Raw genomic sequence first — 22,648 nt, 5'->3', positions numbered from 1 at the left:
TACTTGAGCAAGAATCCTATAGCATGCCAAACCAGTGAACATTCAGTCTTTCCCTGAAGAGGGAAAATCACACGATCACAGAAATTTATAGTTGGAAGGAACCTCAGCAGCCATTGCCTAAAAAGAAATCAGCGTTATAATCACTGTAACAAATGGTCATCTAGTCTTGGCTTGAAGACCTGAAATGAGGAACAACCCATTACTTTTGAAAATCTATGATTTCAGGAAGTTTTTCTCATATCAGACCAAACTTTCTCTGTAACTTTCACCCATTGCTCCTGGTTGTACCCTATATGATCAAACCAAAAAATCTATTCCTTTTTCTACATAACAGTCCCTTCCAATGCTTAGAGGACAGATAGAAGTCCTTCCAACCTCTATGCTAAGTATTCTCTTTTCTTTGAGCTGATCCTTTCAGGTCATGAGCTTGAGGTTCTGCCCCATCCTGGTAACAGTCCTTTGAACACATTCACTCTTAGCTCTGCCATTCTTCTACTTCAGAAGCATTCAGACCAGAGTGAGGCTGTCACCACTATCGGTCTGGGCACAAGATTTCATTTAATGCAGACCAAAACTCTAGGATTGACTTAGTTTTTCATCGTTTTGTTATTTGGTCCCCAAACCACAACATGCTGTTGATTCTTATTGAGCTGACCCCATTTTTAGATGCATTGCCAGCTAGCCATTTTCCCTGATCCTGTAACTGGAGTTGATTTTTTTAAATGGAAATATAAGATTTTTCCATTTATTCTTACTAAATTTTATCTTATTAGATTCCTATTAATTTCATCCCTAAAACAAGGTTGGATTTGATGACCTCAGTGGTCACAAGCTCTCAATATTCTCTTTTTTGAATCTACAATTCCCGTTTTATGCTGCAGCATATCATCAATGAAAAACTGTGTAGAATTAGCGTAAAGATTTTTCTTATTAGAGCTATGTATGACCGGAAAAATTGGTACCTAGTAATGAGAGCAAGAGCTAATCAGTAAGCAGCCTGGTATCCATGAAATGTTAAGAGATCTGGAGGAAAGTCCTTAACATCTTGAATGAATCCACCTTGCGGGCTTTATAGGAAGAGATCAGGAATCATATTCATCAAAATATTTGGTCAGGTCCAGTTTGCTGTTCCTGACTTTGTTTTCTTGACCATTACTTCCAGTTCCTAAAGCTGTAGAAATGGTGGTAGATCTGTTCCACTTTATACCTATTTGTTGTCACCTAGTTTCAACTGTAAGTACCCTTGGTGTTCTCTAGTTTTGTTGAATCTCAGGTGATTATTTTCTACTGACTTGTTTTTCCTTTCACTGCTTTTCACTTTTTTGAAGTCATCTTCAACGTACTGCATCTTAGCCCACTGTGTTTGGGAAGGAGATTGAATGTTCACATCTGAGGTGGCTTCAGGGCTCTTGGCCTCCTTATATTGTGATCATTTTTTTTACAGCCAGATAATTTATTTAAAGAAATAACAGTAACCACAATCCTTTTCTTTCATCTAGTTTTCATTTTTCAAAGTCACCTTATTTAAAGGTCAGGTTGAATCTGCTTTAATTGCCAACATTGTTGCCACCTCACCTTTATCGTTCACACTTGTTTTTCGCCTTTGTCTTTCTTCTAACCAGTCAATGATTTGACTAAACAAAGTCAGCTTGTTATTTTCTATCCTGTTAGATATATAGCTCATTTCTCTTTTTGTGATGCTAAATGGTACTTACCATGTCCAGTGCCTTTCTGCTCCTTTCTTTTAAAAAGCATTAAGAGATTTCTGATTAACATATGGTCTTTTTGGCTTCTTTTTTCTTCCATTAATGCTATACCATCTTTTTCATCATCCTTCCTGTGTCTACTTTCACATTGTAGTCACTAAGTATCTAGGATTATGTTTATATAATTTGGAGGACATACTTTAAGTTCTTTGTAGAATTTTTTTCTGCCTTATCCACAGCATCATTAGCATATAAGCTACAACTATCTATGATAATCCTCTTGCTTGTGCTCATTAACACCATTAAGTGAGATGATCTAGTATCCCTTGTGATGCCTCTTGTTAACTTTAGGCACACAATGAAACCAACTCTTTATTGACAGGGAGAATCTGTAAGTAAATGATCCTTCCTTTTAGTTGTAGCTTCTTTTTATTATCTGTTTTGTCATAGTGCCAATATGTGTGATTTAGTTCTTACACTGGTATACTGATTCATTGGTTATTGGACAAAATCTCACATCCAAAGTATCAAGTTACATTAATATTTTTAGATTTTTTTAAAAAAACCAAAGCATGGGGGGCGGGGCGGAGCCAAGATGGCAGCTGGAAAGCAGGGACTTGCATGAGCTCCCCTCCAGGTCCTTCCAAAAACCTATAAAAAATGGCTCTGAACAAATTCTAGAACTGTAGAACCCACAAAATAGCAGAGGGAAGCAGGGATCCAGCCCAGGACAGCCTGGATGGTCACTGGATGAGGTCTATCATGCATGTAGCTGGGAGTGGAGCAGAGCCCAGCGTGGGCGGCGGCAGGACCAACCAGACCAGGAGCCAGGCGGAACAGGCCCTAGCACCCTGAATCAGTGAGCTGTGGCAGTTACCAGACTTCTCAACCCACAAACACCAAAGACAACAGAGAAGGTTAGTGGGAAAAGCTGCGGGGGACAGAGTTCGCAGTTTGGCCGCTGCCCCAGGGGCAACGGGGGTGGTGCAGCTACAGAACTACAGCTGCAGTTACTTCCAGCCCCAGGCCCACCTGGTGAGAGGAATTAAGTGGTGAATCAGAGCAGGAGTGCAGAGCGTGCTTAAGATCTGAGTCCAGTCTGGGTTGGCGGTTCTTGGGGAAGGAGGAGTGCTGGTGTGGCAGAGCTGGCTGTATAGAAATAGCTCTGAAATCAACGGCACATCCCCTCAAGCTTGGAACAAAGTACTCTTTGCTCTACAAGCAGTCATACCCTGACGAAAAACTCAAGGGTCAAGTAAGTTGGCTGGGAACATGGCCAGGCAGCGAAAACGCACTCAGATTCAGTCTCAGACTTTGGAATCTTTCTTTGGTGACAAAGAAGACCAAAACATATAGCCAGAAGAAGTGAACAAAGTCAAAGAGCCTACACCAAAAGCCTCCAAGAAAAACATGAACTGGTCTCAGGCCATGGAAGAGCTCAAAAAGGAATTGGAAAAGCAAGTTAGAGAAGTAGAGGAAAAATTGGGACTAGAAATGAGAAGGATGCAAGAAAACCATGAAAAACAAGTCAATGACTTGCTAAAGGAGACCCAAAAAAATACTGAAAAAAAAATTGAAGAAAACAACACCTTAAAAAATAGACTAACTCAAATGGCAAAAGAGCTCCAAAAAGCCAATGAGGAGAAGAATGCCTTGAAAGGCAGAATTAGCCAAATGGAAAAGGAGGTCCAAAAGACCACTGATGAAAATACCACCTTAAAAATTAGATTGGAGCAAGTGGAAGCTAGTGACTTTATGAGAAATCAAGATATTATAAAACAGAACCAAAGGAAAGACAAAGTGGAAGACAATGTGAAATATCTCATTGGAAAAACCACTGACCTGGAAAATAGATCCAGGAGAGATAATTTAAAAATTATTGGACTACCTGAAAGCCATGATCAAAAATAGAGCCTAGATATCATCTTTCAAGAAATTATCAAGGAGAACTGCCCTGATATTCTAGAGCCATAGGGTAAAATAGAAATTGAAAGAATCCACAGATCACCTCCTCAAAAAGATACCAAAAAGAAAAATTCCTAGGAACATTGTCGCCAAATTCCAGAGCTCCCAGGTCAAGGAGAAAATACTGCAAGCAGCCAGAAAGAAACAATTTGAGTATTGTGAAAAATAATCAGGATAACACAGGATCTAGCAGCTTCCACGTTAAGGGAGTGAAAGGCTTGGAATATGATATTCCGGAGTTCAATGGAGCTAGGATTAAAACCAAGAATTACCTACCCAGCAAAACTGAGTATCATGCTCCAAGGCAAAATATGGATTTTCAATAAAATAGAGGACTTTCAAGCTTTCTCAGTGAAAAGACCAGAGCTGAATAGAAAATTTGATTTTCAAACACAAGAATCAAGAGAAGCATGAAAAGGTAAACAAGAAAGAGAAATCACAAGGGACTTGTTGAACTGTTTTGTTTACATTCCTACATGGAAAGATGATATGTATGATTCATGAGACCTCAGTATCATAGTAGCTGAAAGGATTATGCATATGTATATGTATGCGTATATATACATATGTGTGTGTCTATATATATATATAGGTATGTGTGTGTGTGTGTGTATGGACAGAGGGCACAGGGTGAGTTGAATATAAAGGGATGATGTCTAAGAAAATAAAATCAAATTAAGGGATAAGAGGAATATATTGAGAGAGGGAGAAAGGGAGAGATAGAATGGGGTAAATTATCTCTCATAAAAGTGGCAAGAAAAAGCAGTTCTGTAGGAAGGGAAGAGGGGGCAGGTGAGGAGGAATGAGTAAATCTTGCTCTCATCAGATTTGACCTGAGGAGGGAATACCGTACACACTCAGTTGGGTATCTTACCCCACAGGAAAGAAGGAGGAAGAAGATAAAAAAGGGGGGACGATAGAAGGGAGAGCAGACGGGGGAAGAGATAAAAATAAACCCTTTTGAAAAGGGACAGGGTCAAGGGAGAAAATTCAGTAAAGGGGGATAGGTTAGGAAGGAGCAAAACATAGTTAATCTTTCACCACATGAGTATTGTGGAAGGGTTTTACATAATGAAACGCATGTGGTCTATGTTGAATTGCTTGCCTTCTTAGGGAGGGTGGGAGGGGAGGGAAGAGGGGAGAGTATTTGGAACTCAGAGTTTTAAAAACAGACGTTCAAAAACAACAACAAAAAAAAGTTTTTGCATGCAACTAGGAAATAAGATACACAGGCAGTGGGGCATAGAAATTTATCATGCCCTACAAGAGAAGAAGGGGAGGGGAGTGGGTTGACAGATGGGAGAGCTGACTGGGGAACGGGGCAACCAGAATATATACCATCTTGCAGTGGGCAGGAGGGTAGAAATGGGGAGAAAATTTGTAATTCAAACTCTTGTGAAAATCAATGCTGAAAACTAAATATATTAAATAAATAAAATATAAAACAAACAAACAAAAAAAAACCCAAAACATCCTCTGCCCCTTTTCCCTGTCACTTTGTTAAAAAAGGGGGAGGGGGGAAGCACCTGAAAGGACTGAGGGTTGTCTTATGTTGTTTTTCTGTTTTGTGCATGGTAGTGGTCAACTTACTGGTGATTAGCCTTTCCCAGCTTAGCTATATTGACCCTCTGGCATAGCCTGAAAAAGCTCAGGTTCACCTCTGTGGCACAATGAGACATGGGCATTGGACTTTTGTGGAAGCCATTAAAAAACAGGCTCCTCTAAAATGGATATAAGATGCTTCATCAATTAAAATGTAGCATTCTTAAGTGTTTTTAAGTGTAGCTAGCTGCAAAGATGTATTTTCAATTTAATTTTAAATACTAGAACAGATTGAATACTATAAATAGAAATTGGAAATAAATTTCACTTAGAGATTATCATCTTTTTTTTTAAGACTCCTAAGATCATACTTTGTCCAAACTGATGCAAACCAGAGGTCTTTGATTACAGTGATTTGAAGGGATTTTAGAAGGTGTCACACTTATAAATTTGTCTGAAATTTAGAAAGCTAGTATCAAAAGGGGAGTTACTATTGCAACGAGTCCACAGATTCATATTGCAACAAGCATTGGTATTTTGATCTAAGCCAACAAATCATGCATCAGGGCTTAGTATAAGCAAATATACTTAGCAGTTTTTTGTCATTTTGCTGATCAAGAGATTCTAATATTACAACTACTATTTGGGAATCTTAAAGCATTTCTATATTAAAAGGAGATATCATACTTTAAGTTAGGAATTGTAGATCCAGGGTACAATTCAGGAGTTTGGCATCTATGTCCCTCCTACACAACCTTATCTTCCTATAGCAAACCCAATATCCACTTCGATGTCTTCTCCCTTATTCTTCATCAGGTTAGATCAATTTGGGGAAGTACAAGAATACAGTAAAATTTTAAAGGAAATTCTATCCCATGGCAGATTTGTGCCATGTGTCTGGCTGTTGTTTTAAAGAAAGTCTCTTGGAAAACCTGAACTTTTATGTGAATGTGAAGTATTAATATTCATAATACGATGGCATAGTCTCAGGATCAGAATTAGTTCTCAGTAATATATCAGAGACTATTTGCATAATAACCATAATACTTCAGTTTCTAGTATTTGTGATTTAACTATGAAGTCCACATTTAATTTAATTTTTTTTTCTAGAATTCAAACTTAATGACAGACTCAATGATAGATCATTGAAACTCTGTTTTGGAGATTTTAGATTCAATACAGGAGAACATTGGAGAATAAGCAGTGTTGTAATAATCCCCAGTTTGGGTTAGTAGCTCTCAGCATCCACCTTCTCATTCTGATTATTATATGCCATTGAGTTGCTGTTTGTCCTTCGTTCTGGAAGAGGACCATGACATCAAGAAGATGATGCCATCACTTGCAAGTGAATTGGATTTAAGTAAGCAGGGTTGTTCAGTGTCACCAGCCTCACTTTCTCCTCCAGAGCCATCTGGGTCCAGTGGCAAGATGTAGATCAGGATGACTGGAGATGGCCCCCATATCATTAAGTCCTACCGAAGAAAGTCATGAAATTGTGTCAGTTAGGTCTACTATAAAATCATGTTATTTAACCTCTACTATGCCAAGATTCCTGCATAGTGGGGTCTTTTGTTATTCTTCTTGTATTACACTTCACTCAGCAATTATTTCAAAAGTTTTGTTACTTACCCAAGTCTTCTAAATATCCCCTTCATTCTCAGTGGTGTTCTTGATTCTTACTTTAGAAGATGAAGGACCTTGAACATCAATTTCATCATCTTCTCTCTTAATAAATTTCAAATCCTTTCTTTACTTGTGCTTTCCTCTTTTCCTTCTGTCTCAGAGGAAGTATTGGCTATTAATTTGTGTCCTTGAATCCTTCTCCATTTGGAGAGCCATCAGCCATCCTTACTTTCCTGAATATCTTCAATCTCTTCTCCTCCCCTCCCCCGGCCCTTTTCTCTATTTGCTTAGGTTTTCACAATTGTAAAAATAACCTTTGTTCCACCCTGCCCTCCTCATATTTTCATCTTGTCTTTGCCTTTCTCTTCATTGCCAATCATGTAGAAAGAGTAAACTCCATTAAATATCCACTCTAAAGTTCACAGTTTGGCTTCTATCTATACCTCTCTACTGAAACTGCTATCTAAGTTACCTTGTCACCCAATCCAATAGAATAGACTTTTCAACCTTTCGTTCCTTCTCTCTTTAGTATTTGACATTTGACTATCCTTTTATTCTTGGTCTTTCCCATGCCTTTTGAGATGTACTCTTATGTGTCTCCTCCTGTATACCTAATTGCTTTTGTTATCTCCTTTACCTCTTGCTCCTCCTTGTTAAATGGAAGCATCTCCCCAAATCTTCGATCTTTTGCCCTTTTTTCTTTTTGTATCTTTTGTTTAATATTTCAGTGTCTGTGGAAGGTACTATGCTAGGCACAGGAGAGATAAAGAATTCTTCTCAAAAAACTTCAGTTTTACTGCCTGCTAATTAAAGTTTGAATCTCTTAGCCTGTCATTTATGGTCTTCTACATTCTGGCTCTAACTAATGCTCTAAAAAAACATAACTCTAATCTAGTAGTCAGCAGTATATACCCTTGAGGCAGCTAGATAAATGAATAAAGTGAATAGTGTGATATATGTGGAGTCAAGAAGATCTGAGTTCAGATTCTGCCTTAGACGCTAGCTGTACGACCCTGGGCAAGTCATTTAACCTCTCTTACCATATGTTCCCTTATCTGTAAATTGGGACAACAATATCACTTACCTTCCTGAGTTGTGATGATTAAATGAGATAATATTTGTAAAGGACTTTACAGACCTTAAAGTTCTATATAAATGCTGCTGGTAGTAGTGGTTGGAGTAGAAGCAGTAGGAGGAGTAGTAATAGTATACCCAAATTGCTCACCATAGCTTAAGTTATTCATAACTGTTCTTTATCATAGCTCTAAATGTATACTTTGCTCAAGCCATTTCCTATATGTAGAATGCACTCCCAACTCATGCACTGTCCCAACCCCAATCGTTCTTTTCTTTTCAGTGTTCAATTTAGATGCCACCCACCTCTTCTATAAAACTAGTTGGGAATCATAAGTTAGAAAGGAACTCAGGGCATGTAGTCAAACAACTCACACAGCACTTTTATCTGTTTTTCCAATTTAACTTTTTCTTGTCTTTATGTACTAGTTACTTGTAGTTATTTGTTATCCCTTGCTTGAATGTATACTTCTTGAGGGCAGGGAATCTTGTCTTATTTGGCTTTGTACCTCCCACAGAGCCTTCCCCATAGTATGTGTTTGAATGAATGAATAGATAGTATTAAAAAACCAATTTTTCAAGAAAGTGAAAGATTATGAAGTTTTGAGTAAGAAGCTGTGTCTTAGGGACACAGTTGTTGTTTTCATCACTGGTGTCCATTTAAGAAAAGGGGTTCAGAAGAAAAAGACAATTTGAGAAGTGAGGCAACTGCTTAAGAAGATGATGTTTAAGAATAGGATTTGGATTCATGTATCGTGGCTTAAAATACAGGAATGACAGGCTTCCAGCCAGGGGTAGAGTACTGGTAAAGAGGTATTTGCTTCGAATATTACAAATCTAATCAAAAAAGTTTTAAAATGAAAAGGAAGTAGGAGGGGAAAATACTACCTATGTATATTCACCAAGCTAGAAGCCAAAAAAGAATAGCTAAGTAGAAAAAGAAAAATATGAAGTATTACCCCACATCCCCTTCACCAGACATCCACAGGAGACAAAATTGAGAAAGGACCCTTAAAAACCTTGACCTCTGATGTCCGTACAGAAATATACAAAATAGCAAGAAAGATGCACTAGAAATCCTAGAATAAGGAGGCAAATTTGACCTCAGTGATTATATCATTGAGACTTGGTGGGATGAGATCTAGGACTAGACTATGGCTCTGGAAGAACATACCATGCTGAAAATAATTAGCGTAGGTAAAGTTTGAGTCTGGTGTTTGGTGGTAACACTGTGCTTTAAGAAGATACATTCATGAGCAAATCCAGGAAACATTTACAGTAGGGGGCAGGATGAAAATCTTCATTAGGTAAAAATCAGCACTGGCAGAAATAGAAGGAATATTGCCATTGGAGTATATTGTACCTCTCTTTGACTGGACCAAAAGAGGAAGTAGATATTTTTTGAGAAGCAGATCATAGTTCTGTTCCTGAAGCATTTATATAGTATGATGTGAGACTCCATTACTCAGATTCCTATGGGAGCTAATTATATCTTTCTGCCCAAAGAAGGGGGGCTAATAATTTCTTGTCTTACCTCAGTGATGATTTTACCCTTTAAAAGGTACAAGAATAAACAAGGAAGAAGTTACTGTTGTGGAAATGATGTGAACCTTGTGGGACTAGATGGACAAGATCTCAGTCACTAGCTAGTCTAAACCATACCTAAAGAAGAATCTCTTCTGCAACATACCAAACATCCTACCTCAAGGCATTGGGTCAGGCTGAACTTTCTTCTAATAGCCTATGCCAGGAGGTGGAGAAACTGAGGCGTCAAGGCCTCATGTGGCCCTCTAGGTCTTCAAGTGAGGCCCTTTGACTGAATCCAACTTCACAGAACAAATCTCCTTAATAAAAGGATTTGTTCTGTAAAACTTAGACTCAGTCAAAAAGCCACATCCAAGGACCTAGTAATGCCTCAGGTTCCCTACCCCTGGCCTATACCAACCTATGGTACCTTAAATTGTCAGTGAGTTTTTTCTTAAAGCCCAGATTAGCATCCTTGCAACTTCCTTCCATTGCTTCTATTCTGTTTTCTGGAGCCAAGCAAGACAAGTCTATTCCCTCTTCCATGAATCACAACTTGATGTACTTGAAAACAGCTCTCTAGTTTTCCTTACCTGAAGTCTTTTTCTCCAGGCTCAAGATGCCATGTCCAGTTATTTCAACCAGTTCTTATGACATGAGCATGAAACCCTTCATCATCCTGGTTGTTTCTCTGTACACTCAAGTTTATCAGTACTCTTCCTAAAATATGTTACCCAGAATTGAAGAATGTGTTCTGACCATGGCAGACTACATTGAGACTATCACTTTCTTATCTTTCTTGGCTACCAAAACACTATATTCAGCTGGCTAACTAACCATTGCATCTTAGAATTGTGATTGAAGAGATGAAATGTAGGTATATTTGAAAAACTCCCTAAGTTTTGGGACAGCAATTGCAAAGGCTTCAGAAATAAGCTAGATAGGTTTTTACAGACTAAAAATTCTATGGGTGGGTGGGGTGGGATGGGGCGAGGGGGCAGCATGGGACCAGAGTGGGGTGGAGTCAATTCTGAAGATACTTCAACAAATATTTTTTTAAGTGTTTACTATGTACTAAGCACTGTAAAAACAGAGAAACAATTCCATTGAGAAGGGGATTGAAAAAACGTACCAATCAACTTAAATTTTTGTTTTTCTTTTTTTAAATTTATTTTAAGTTTTCAACATTCACTTTTATAACATTTTAAGTTCAGTCATATTAAACATATTTCTACGTTAGTCATGTTTTGAAAGAAGAATCAGAACAAAAGAGAAAAACCATGAGAAAGAAGAAACAAAAATAAGAGAGAGAAAATAGTACGCTTTGATCTGCATTCAGACCCCATAGTTCTTTCTCTAGATGTGGATAGCCTTTTGGAATTGTCTTAGATCATTGTATTGCTGCGAAGAGCTAAGTCTATCAAAGTTGATCATCACATAGTGTTGGCTGTTACTGTGTACAGCGTTCTCCTAGTTCTGCTCATTTCACTCAGCATCAGTTCATGTAAGGCTTTCCAGGTTTTTCTGAAATCCACCTGCTCCTCATTTCTTATGGAACAGTAGTATTCCATGACCTTCACATACCACAACTTGTTCAGCCATTCCCCAATTGATGGGCATTCCCTCAATTTCCAGTTCTTTGCCACCACAAAAAGAGCTGCTATAAATATTTTTGTGCATGTGGGTCCTTTTTCCTATGATCTCTTTGAGATACAGACCTAGTAGTGGTATTGCTGGGTTAAAGAATAGGCACAGTTTTATAGCCCTTTGGGCATAGTTCCAAATTGCTCTCCAGAATAGTTGGTGATAGTGTTCCTATTTTTCCACATCTTCTCCAACATTTGTCATTTTCCTGTTTTGTCATGTTAGCCAATCTGATAGATGTGATGTGGTTACCTTAGTGTTATTTTAATTTGCATTTCTCTAATCAATAGTGATTTAGAGCATTTTTCGTCTGACTATAGATAAGCTTTTGTTTCTTCATCTGAAAACTGCCTGTTCATGTCCTTTGACCATTTATCAATTGGGGAATGACTTGTATTCTTATAATAAATTTGACTCAGTTCTCTATATATTTTGGAAATGAGGTCTTTATCAGAGACATTGGCTGTAAAAATTGTTTCCCAGCTTTCTGCTTTCCTTCTTGTCTTGGTTGCATTGGCTTTTTTTTATGCAAAAACTTTTTAATTTAATGTAATCAAAATGATCTGTTTTGCATTTCATAATGTTCCCCATCACTTGTTTGGTCATAAATTCTTCTGTTATCCATAGATCTGACAGGCAAACTGTTCCTTGCTCTCCTAATTTGCTTAGAGTATCATCCTTTATGTCTAAATTGTGTACCCATTTTGACTTTATTTTGGTATAGGGTATAAGATGTTGGTCTGTGCCTGGTTTCTGCCATATTATTTTCCAGTTGTATTGGGGGAATTAGATGGGAAGAAAAAAGAAAAGGAAGGTCACTTCTTAGGGTGGATGGGGAAGATGATGACAGAAGACAGTTTAATGCTTTTTTTTCCTTCATTTTTCTCTTCATAGAAGAATAGTTTTTGGGTTTTTTGAAAGGACAGAGTAAAAATGACTCATTGGGAGTTGATACCCAACATATGTAATGAAATAAAGTAAGAGAAAACCTAGTCAACCTTGACGAATTTAAGTTTCCTGACTCAAATGAACAGACTCGTGGTCTGTCACTCATTTGTTTTGGGGGGGATTCATTATTCACCCTAATCAGGACCTAGCTATATGCATGCACTCATGCATACATACATACATGCATATACACACATACATATCTATAAATAATCTCTTATGGTATGGAAAAGATGGGGAATTTTTGGCTAGACTGTTACTTGTTTGGTGAACTGATTGAATGACCAGATCCACCAAATAGTTATTAATGTTTCCATCAGCTTGGAAGGCGGTCTCTAGTATTGTGTCCATGGATGACTTTATGCTTTGTAACTTTTTTGTCAATTTGCATAAAGGGGTAGATGACACAAAGCTGGGAGAAATAGCTAACACTGTTAAAGAATTAGAATTTAAAACTCCTTTGACAGGCTATAAACATTGGGACAAATCTAGTATGGTGAAATTTAGTAGAGATAAATGCAAAGGCCTACAGTTTGTTAACAAAATCAACTTCCTAAATATAAAAAAAGTTTGTCTGAAAAAGATTTAGAGGATTTAATGGACTACCGTCTTCGGCTGTATTGAATAGACACATAGGACCCAGGAATAGGGAAGCAGTAGTCCTGTTATATTGTGTCTTGTTCAGGCCGCATTTGGAGTACTGTGTTCTGACATTTTAGGAAGAAGTGACCAGAGTGACCAGAGAAGAGCAACTGGATGATGAAAGGTTTCATATATGTATTGGTTGAACAAATTGGGTCTTTTAAGGTTAAGGAACAGACACTTTCATGCCCTGCTTGCAGTTTGCTGAGGCTGGACTTCGTGATGCCTATGTTACACAACACTTCCACAGTGCCCTTGAACCTTCTTATCTCATGCTTTTATTAGTGGAGTCCCTCCTGTCCACTGATACTCTACCTGGGCTCTTTCCTCAACTGCTGGCATACTTCCACTACCTCTTAGTCTTCCTATCCTTTTAGAATTCCCATTTGGGAACTCTTCCCAATTTATGACCAAATAAGAGATAGAGAACTTCATGAAATGCAAAATGGATCATTTTGATTACATTCCAGCAAAACAGTTTTACCTTATAATTTCGTTATTTATGTTTTCCATAGGTATTCAATGAATTGTTGTGTTTCATCATCATCTTGTCTCCTTTGTTCTTTGCTAATTTTGTTTTTCTCTTCATTGCATTTATCCAAGTTGATGTGGTTTGTAATGCTTTTTGTTTCTGTTGTTTTTTGGTATTCATTATTTTCCTTTTCCCATCTTTCGTTTAGTTCATTTTATTTATTTTTTCCTTTAGTTCATTTTAATCCGTAATATTTGTTCATCAGGGTGTAAGTTTAATTTAAATTTTAGTCTAATTTTACTTGATAGATAAAACTTTTAGGAAGAGAATTGTTTGTTGTCTAATGATAATTACTGTTGAATTGTTCAATCCCGTCATCTTTATCAAATTCGTAAGGCTGGCTATTACAATTTAAGATTTAATTTCTCTACAAGAACTTTGGAATAGATAAAGTGATCATAATTTTTTTTAATTACCCTTTAAGTTTCTTCTTACCACATTGAAAAAGAGTAGAGGAGTAGAAGTTCTACTGTACTTGAACCTTGTTTCAAATTTAAATCATATAATATGAGACAATTGTTTTGCCTTGTCTAGTCCTTTATAGATTCCTTCACTTCACTTTGTAAGGTGCACAATCAATTATCTCGAGTAGGCTGATTACTGATGTGAATGGTTGAAGCCTAGTTTGACTGATCCCTAGTCCTTAGAATGCTTGTTTGCTAACATTGAACTGCCTCAGAGACCAGACATCTCCTCATCCCAGCTGATTTTATGTTCTGGCACAATTAGAATTAGGTTTCTTAGATCCCTACTCCTTATTCCTCATTTCATATTAAGCAGTCCATGGAATGCTCTCATTTCAGTGATCCGGACTCCCCTCACTGCCATGCCTCACTAACAATGGGGCAGTCCCTTCTTAGTGCCGCAGCAGCTCTTTGGCACTAATGTGCTAGCACATAAAGCATAGATTGCCAATTGTATTTCCCATGTATTTGCCCCCCTTTTTTTTTCCTTCTTTTTTGGTTTCGTTTCTTCCTTCTCATAATTCATTCCATTGGTTATAATTCTTCTTTACAACTGGACTATTTTCTAAATAAGTTCAACATGAAGCTGTATATAGAACCTACATTAGATTATGTGCTGTCTTGAGGCGGGGGGGAGGAGAGGGAGGGAGAGAAAATGTGGAACCCAAAAGCTTGTGGAACTGAGTGTTGTAAACTAAAAATAAAAAATAAGTTTATAATTTTAAAAAAAAGACCATCATGGACAAATTCATTCGTTTTACACACTTGGCTGTTTGAGCAGTGAAGTTTGCGAAAATTGATTATTGAACTTATGTCCTTGGCTTTCCCCAAAACTAGAAACTTGAAAGCTGGTACTTTGTATTTTGTCGTAGCTGTGATCAGAGAGCAGTATTAAAGTTTAAACACAGACTTAAGTAGTTTGAAATTTATAAATGCAAGTATCATATTTTAAAAAGATATTCTTTGAACAAAATTTGTAAAATGTTATTAATATTAACTTTTCTCATTACAGAATCTGATATTGATGCAGCCACTGCAATGATGCTTTTAAATACATCTATTGAACAAGGAATTTTAGAATGTAAGAAATTTTTTTTTTTCTGTAGAACATTTTGGACTTTTGAATGTTGTTTATTAGAATGTAGAGTATTTAATGGTTTTATGACCTTAGATTTCTATTGCTCTCTGTTCATGGTTAAAGCAAGCTGTGTTTGCTTGCAACTTTAATTTTATAATAGATCAGAGTATTTAGAACTAGAAATCACCTTAGCCCCACACCTTCATTTTTCATTTGAGAAAACTAAAACCCAGAAAGTTGGGCCCATGACTCACCCATGCAAAAAAGTTTCCTGTAGTGGAGCCAGGCTAACAAACCCAGATTCTTTGACTCCAAAATCTAGTGCCTTTTGTACTATACTGTGCTGAAATTTTCAGATGTACTAATAAACGGTGAAATGACCAGCATTTTGAGAAAATTAAGTACAATTTTAGATGATCTGTGGCTCTGCTGAGGAAAGATGCTGTGTAAATCCAAAGTAGTAGTATAGTTGTCTCAACAAGAAAATCCTATATATAAACAACTCTTCATGTTGAGGTAAATGTTTTATTCATTGATTAAACTTCATTTTATGCAGGTGAGAAGCCCCTGCCACTCAAAACAGCTTTACAAAAGAAAAGGAGTTTTGTTAGCGCATTTAGCCATTCCAGTGCCATAAATTTACAAGAGAGTGATCCTGCAGTCAACAATATTGATCCAAAGGAGGATCACAATTACAGCGCGAGCAGCATAGCAACCCAGCGTTGTGCATCCAGATCCAGCGTGTCTTCCTTATCTTCTGTTGATGAGGCATATGAATTTATCCCAAAGAATAACCTTGTAGGAAGTGATGGCAGTGAAGGGTTTCACAGTGAAGAAGATACAGACATAGAGTATGAAGATGACCCTCTTGGAGACAGTGGCTACGTATCACAGCCTTGTGCAAATACCTCTGACAAAGACCAGCCCATGAAGAAGCCTAAGAGAGAGTCATGTCAGGAAATTGATGAGGAGCTTAAAGAGGCTGCTGGATCTCTGCTGCACCTTGCTGGAATCCGCACATGTCTGGGTTCCCTAATAAGTACTGCAAAGATCCAAAAGCAAAGGAAAAAATAGTAATACCAGATAGTGTGATTTTTTTTTTTTAACGTGGCAATACTCTTATACTTTCTCTTCACAAGGGAGATCAAAGCCATAATGGACTTCTTTAGCTGGGAGGTAGGGGTGGGGGTGGGGGGGTGCTAATTACCTTTTTTCCTTTACATTTTTTTTTTTGATCACTGCAATTAGGGTCATGCTTACCTAAGATTGGGTCAATCAATGCATGATTGAAGTGCTAATAGCATACTTTTTCGAATCATTGATTCAGAGATTTGGAGAACTTCCACAGAGAAATCCTCAGGCTCCCTCTTAAGATTGTAGACAAAATCTTTCCCACATAAATATCTTTTGTTGACATAGCAAAAAGGGATAACTTGCCACTCAATATAGCAATTTTTCCATTCTTTTTAAACCACTGGATACAGTGGATGAATCGGCTAAAAATGATATTTCCCCTTTTACCCTACTTATTTTATTCACCAATGTAGAATATATTTTTAGTTAATGCTGGTTGAGACATGAACCAAGTGGGGAAAAAAATTAAATGTGAAAAGATCTTAGATAGCTAAACTGGAATGATTGCTGGAAAGTTCCATTTATACAAGTAGAAAATGGGAAAAATTGATTTTTAATGTAATTTCTAAGTCTACTCCATGTCTCTTATAACATCATCTTTTGAAATTCTTTGGCTTATCTATTGTTATATAGACTTTATTGGGGGCACTTTTGCTCTTATTCGAAGTGCTTTAAGTCTGTAATTAGTTGGTCAGTTCTCTGTTAATCATTAAGTTCTCTTTGTATAGCAGATAGCCAGTAAGATGATAGCATGTAATAATCTTCATTTTTGGCAGACCTTTGCAATGAGAGATTCTCTTCCTTATATTTTCTTGTCTCTACAGGAACAGTTATAATTACAAATTATAATCATTATAATTTGAATGGAGTATGATCTAGAATTTGGTTCAGTTCAGCAATTAAATGCCTACTGTGTGCCAGGCACTAGAGATATAAAGACAAAAAAAGGAAGCAATACTTGCTCTTTAGGAACACGTAGTCTATATGAATAAAAGTTTTGAATGTTTACAGTTAAGTAATGATAGGTAATTTTGGAAAATCTATCCAAACCCAGGGTAAAATTAGGATAGTCTTTTTTTTTTTTTAGGATAGTCTTAATATTTCAGAGTTGGAAAAATTAAACTCCTTTGGAAAAAGCAGTATAATACCCAAATGTGCCATTAATCTCTAGCTAATAGATATTACTGCTTCTGATAATGAATCCTTTGGCTGAGGTGATTAAGTATTGTTTGAACAATTATACCTATATAAGAAGCATTTCCAGGTTTGAAGTTATAGTTCTTTAGAAAAATCTAGGGATTTGAGGTAAACTCAGTATTTATTTAATGAAATTTCCCCCCACTCTGGGCTTTTGGAAGGAAATCTTTTAAAAGTTTATCCTTGTCCTCCGTCATCTCGTTTTTATTTAAGATTGTCCCTGTAGGAATTTCCTGCCATCCCCCCTCCCCCAAAAACTTCCTTCCCCTTCCTGCCTTGTCAGGATGATATTGCCTTGATGCTTTCAAATAATTTCAAGCTCTTAGGATTATTAAAAGGGATAAAACAATCCTCTTATTTAATTTTTAAAATTTGTTTGGGCATAATTTTCAAATAAGATGCATGTTAATAATAGATGTCTTTCTTTCACAGAAATCTTAAGCAGGGATATGTAATGTTAAATGTTCTCTGTTCTGTGTTGATGTCACCTATTTTAGTAATAAATGGGCCTACTCAGCCTTGTTAGTAGAATTAGTGGGAGTGTGGAGGTAGTCATTTTATTTATTGTTCATGAAAAATAGCTCTTAAGCACAACTAGGTTATATTTCTTAGACTTTTTTTTTTAAATTTTATCATATATGATGCAGTTTTCAGAGGACATTAGTATCCCTAGTTAGTAACTGTTAGGTAGTAAATATAAACAAATGCTTATTATCACAATTTTTACAATTTACTCTTTCTCCTACTAGGTTCAAGATAGGGCTTTTTACTTGGCAAAACTGGAAGTTAGCTCAGTTTCATGGCTAGGCCCAACAGACTGAGTACATGATGTCTAGCAATTTATTTATGACAAAGTTCCACTATAACAGCCACTTAAATGTCCCAGGGAGCTTGTCACAATGGAATTTTGCCATTGTGGCTAAAACCTATGATTTCAGTTCAAAAATAATTTGCCATGTGTCAAAGTAATAGAAATAGTATTGAAATTGGTACTGATCCATATAATGTTCCCCTATTCAATTTTTTTACTTGCCATAGTTACTATTCATTTTTCTTATCCCAAATAGAAATCAGTGTCTTCTAAATATATACATATATATGCTCATATGTATATGTATATATACACACACATATTAATTTGCATGTGCAATGTCTTACCAAAAGTTACATTTTCATTTTATTTTTCACACACAGAGAAAGAACATAGCCTTTCCGTATATATAGGAGGTATTTCTTTTAGTGAATCATCTCCTTTTTTCCAGCTTTGTAACATTAAGCATTTCCTGTCCCTCCCATATCCAGCATGGCTTCTCTTAAGTTAAAGAATTTTTTTTTTTTGTATATAATATAAACCTAATGTAATCGGAATGGGGGGGGTAATTTTTTCCTTTGCTTACTTTTTTTTTTTTTCTTTTTCCTTTCTCTTTTTGGTCTACTTTTCATGACATTATGTAAAGGGTTCATACCAAATGGTCAACTAAATTGTATTTTAGCAGGAATTCAAAGGTAGGAGGAAGTGTTTCTGGAGGAATGTGTGAGACTTGTTGGACCAGAAAGTCTTTCCTGCCAGTTTAAGCAACAAACGTGGATATTTCACAGAGCTCTAAAGACTATTATTGTCTTGAATTCCACAGCAACTTCTTTTTGACATTTCGTGGAGACCGTAGAATTTGTTGAAATTTTGAGGCTTTCTGGTTTGCAATTTCTCTAGAGTTCTTTGTTAGGCTGGAAAGGGAAAGCTTTGGTTAAAGCAAAGCTTACTCAAATTTGCTAGTAATGATGTAGTCAAAATATTTATTGACAGGAAAAGTAGAATATTTTAAGCATTGTACCTGCCATTATTTTTAAAGCACACTCTTTGTATCTAACTGCCAGTGCCATTATCAAAACTTTTTTTAAAAATATAAATGTATGTTTCTATTCAGCTAAAGTACTTAATTTTAAAGTATTATGTTGCCATCATATAGTGATATGAAACAATTTACAGTTGCCAAGTCATTTTAATTATTATTTATTTAAAGTAAAAATGTAGAAAAACAATTTGAGTTACACTATCCCTTAATCCTGTTTTCTAATGTAGCATAAGGAATGTCCTGGACTGTAGAATAACTCTGCCAGTGGATGACCAGTTATGAGTGAACCTATTTTCAGTTCCAAGTCTTCTGCTCATTTTAAAAACAATTTACAAAATGTTTAGTTTTTGTATCTAATCTCTGTTAATTAAAATGTTTATAAAGTTTATTTTTACCAAAGAGATGCAATTCATTATGATAAAGTATTGCAGAATAAACTTTGTTTTATAACATTTGTGCTTGCTTTTTTCATTGGGAGTAGAGGTGGTACATCGTTGCAATATCTTTTTCTGATAGATAACAATATTGGAATTACATCTTGAAAATAATGCTATGACCCTAAAAATGAAATGTGAAAAGACTTTCCTTTCCCCATCCCCTCCCAGCTTTTATAGAGGCAGGAGAACCCTGGTTGTAGAACAGTACATATACTTTCAGGGGTTTGGAGGAATATCTTGATTAATTTTGCTGATTTTTTTCCCCCTCTTTTTGTCTTTTAAAAAATTGTTACACAAGATGGCTCTCTGGAGGCATACAGGGAGGAATTTAACTGACATAGGAACAAAAGATTTTAAATATGGTGTTTTGCTTTTTAAGAATAAATTTTTCAAAGATAGAGACTATCTTATTTGCATCACCAGCACTTAGCATAATGACTGACACATAGAAAGGGCTTAATAAATGCATCAGTTATCTCTTTTGCTTTGAAAAACAAATAATACTGTTCAAATTTCATTATAAAGTGATTTCAGTTCTTTTATTTATAGAAAAAATGTTCTTGTTCCTGTTTTATTTTTCATAGGCCATTGATGATGGAAGTAATGTTACCTAATCAAAATCAATTCTATTCTACAAGATGAGCTATGTTTCTTTTATAATACTCATTTTCTAAGAAAAAAATAAACAGTTCCAAAAACACTAGCTACACGCAGAGACTTCTGGAAACTTAATGAATGCAATGGAATTACTTGTAAGTATACAGATGTTATTAATTTAAAAATTACCCATTTCATTACATCTTGGCTATGGGATCTTTCTGTGTATAATATAAAAAATGCCATGATATCCCAAACTAGATTCCACATACACTACCATCTTATGAACCTAAATTAGAAAATTGTGAATGGCCATTTCAGAATATGATTCTACTATTATTATTTTCAACTAAGCCTTTGTTACTTTAAAGTGAACTTCATAGCAAGGTCCTGATTAGTCTAAGTAATTATCACCAATTTGAGGTTATAATTATGTAAAACACAATAATAACTTCCAGCCCAATGAAAATATGTAGTAGGAACTCAGATAGTCTACAGTGTTTGTAAACAACATTAACCTTATGTCATGGTATCCTTATGATGTATAATACTAAATTACTTTAAATTTGGGAATAATGCACCTATCCTTTAAGAAAAAAAGCTATCATCACTCTCTCCCAGTATTGTTTCCTAAAGATTATCTATCCTGAGAGAGGATAGGTTGGGGATATTTTGTGCAAAATCTCTAGGAAATAAATTTTTAGTTTTGTTCAAATGCATGTTAATTATGAATTCAAATTTTCCCAAGATTTCCAGGAAATCCTAATCTGACATTTTATTGAACAGCTAGTAATAAAGCTAACACAGAGCCATTAGTATACACAGGGACAAATTGTCCTGTTGTACAAAGACTGGATAAAACCATTAGGAATAGAAAATTATTTTCTTGTTCACTTTTTTTTTTTATAAATTTATTTATTTATTTTTAGTTTACCACACACGGTTCTACATAGTTTTGAGTTCCAGTTTTTCTCCCCTCCCTCCCCCCTCCCTCCCCAAGACGGCATGGAATCTTGTATAACTGTCATGTATAACTTCGCATTGAATTAATTTATGTACTAGTCAAGTCGTGGAGAAGAATTTTGACCAATGGAATGAATCATGAGAAAGAAGAAACAGAACCAAAAAAAAAAAAAACCACAAAAACAAAAGAGAAAAACAAAAGAGAAGCAGAAAAGGCGAGCATATGTAGTGTGCCTCAGTCTGTATTCAAACTTCGCAGTTCTTTGTCTCGATGAAGATAGCATTCTCCATCGTGAGTCCCCTGGAGTTGTCCTTGCCCCTTAGGTTGCTGAGAAAAGCGCAGTATGTCAGGGTTGGTCCTCACGGAATCCATATATCTGTGGCTGTGCACAACGTTCTCCTGGCTCTGCTCCGCTCACTCAGCATTATGTCGTGCAGGTTTTTCCAAGTTGTTATGAAGTCTGCATCATCCCCATTTCTTATGGCACAATAGTATTCCATCACCTTCATATACCACAGCTTGTTCAGCCATTCCCCAATTGATGGGCATCCCTTTGATTTCCAATTCTTGGCTACCACAAAGAGAGCTGCTATAAATATTCTTGTACATGTGGGTCCTTTTCCCGCTTGCGTGATTTCTTTGGGATACAACCCTAGAAGTGGTATTGCTGGGTCAAAGGGTATGAACATTTCTATAGCCCTTTGGGCATAGTTCCAAACCGCCCTCCAAAATGGCTGGATCAGCTCACAACTCCACCAGCAATGCAACAATGTTCCAATTTCCCCACATCCTTTCCAGCATTTATCATTCTCCTGATTTGTTATTTTAGCCAATCTGACAGGAGAGATGTGGTATCTAAGAGTTGTTTTGATTTGCATTTCTCTAATCAGCAGCGATCCAGAGCATTTTTCCATATGCCTGTAGATAGCTTTAATTTCTTCCTCTGAAAAGTGCCTGTTCATATCCTTTGACCATTTCTCAATTGGGGAATGGCTTGTATTCCTATATATTTGGCTCAGCTCCCTGTATATTTTAGAGATGAAGCCTTTATCGGAGATACTAGTTGCAAAGATTTTCTCCCAATTTTCTGCTTCCCTCCTAATTCTTGTTGCATTGGCTTTTTTTGTACAAAAACATTTCAATTTGACATAATCAAAATTATCCATTTTGCATTTTGTAATGCTCTCTATCTCTTGTTGGGTCATGAATTCTTTTCTTTTCCATAAAACTAATAGGTAAAAAACTATTCCTTGATCTCCCAAATTGCTTATAGTATCAGCCTTTATTACTAAATCATGAACCCATTTTGACTTTATTTTGGTATATGGTGTAAGATATTGGTCTATGCCCAGTTTTTGCCCTACCATTTTCCAATTTTCCCAACAGTTTTTGTGAAATAGTGAATTATTAGCCCAGAAGCTGGCCTCTTTGGGTTTATCAAAGAGTAGATTGCTAAACTTGTTGATTTCACCTACTTGTGTACCTATCCTATTCCACTGATCCACACCCCTGTTTCTTAACCAGTACCAGGCAGTTTTGATGACTGCTGCTGTGTAGTACAGTTTAATATCTGGTGTGGCTAAGCCACCATCTCTAGCATGTCTTTTCATTAATATCCTAGATACTCTAGACCTCTTGTTTTTCCAAATGAATTTTGTTATTACTTTGTTCAGTTCAGTAAAAAAAATTTTTTGGTAGTTCTATCGGTATGGCACTGAATAGAT

At 36.3% G+C, this 22,648-nt stretch overlaps 1 protein-coding gene across 2 annotated transcripts in view; it reads left to right on the top strand.

Moving 5' to 3' along the window:
- The window catches only part of FOXN2 (forkhead box N2), a 68,803-nt gene extending 49,425 nt beyond the window's left edge, over nt 1–19,378 (top strand). For both annotated transcript variants that reach the window (XM_036750682.1, XM_036750683.1), the window contains exons 5-6: nt 14,677–14,745; nt 15,299–19,378. In XM_036750682.1, the coding sequence (XP_036606577.1) occupies nt 14,677–14,745; nt 15,299–15,816 (587 nt within the window). In that variant the 3' untranslated portion in view covers nt 15,817–19,378. The remainder of the gene's footprint in view (nt 1–14,676; nt 14,746–15,298) is intronic.
- The last annotated feature ends 3,270 nt before the right edge of the window (nt 19,379–22,648 follow it).

This window comes from Trichosurus vulpecula, chromosome 3 (assembly GCF_011100635.1).
Source record: "Trichosurus vulpecula isolate mTriVul1 chromosome 3, mTriVul1.pri, whole genome shotgun sequence".
Classification (NCBI taxonomy): domain Eukaryota; kingdom Metazoa; phylum Chordata; class Mammalia; order Diprotodontia; family Phalangeridae; genus Trichosurus; species Trichosurus vulpecula.
The sequence above is the reverse complement of the archived record's forward strand: the minus strand, read 5'-3'. Positions and strand labels throughout refer to the sequence as shown.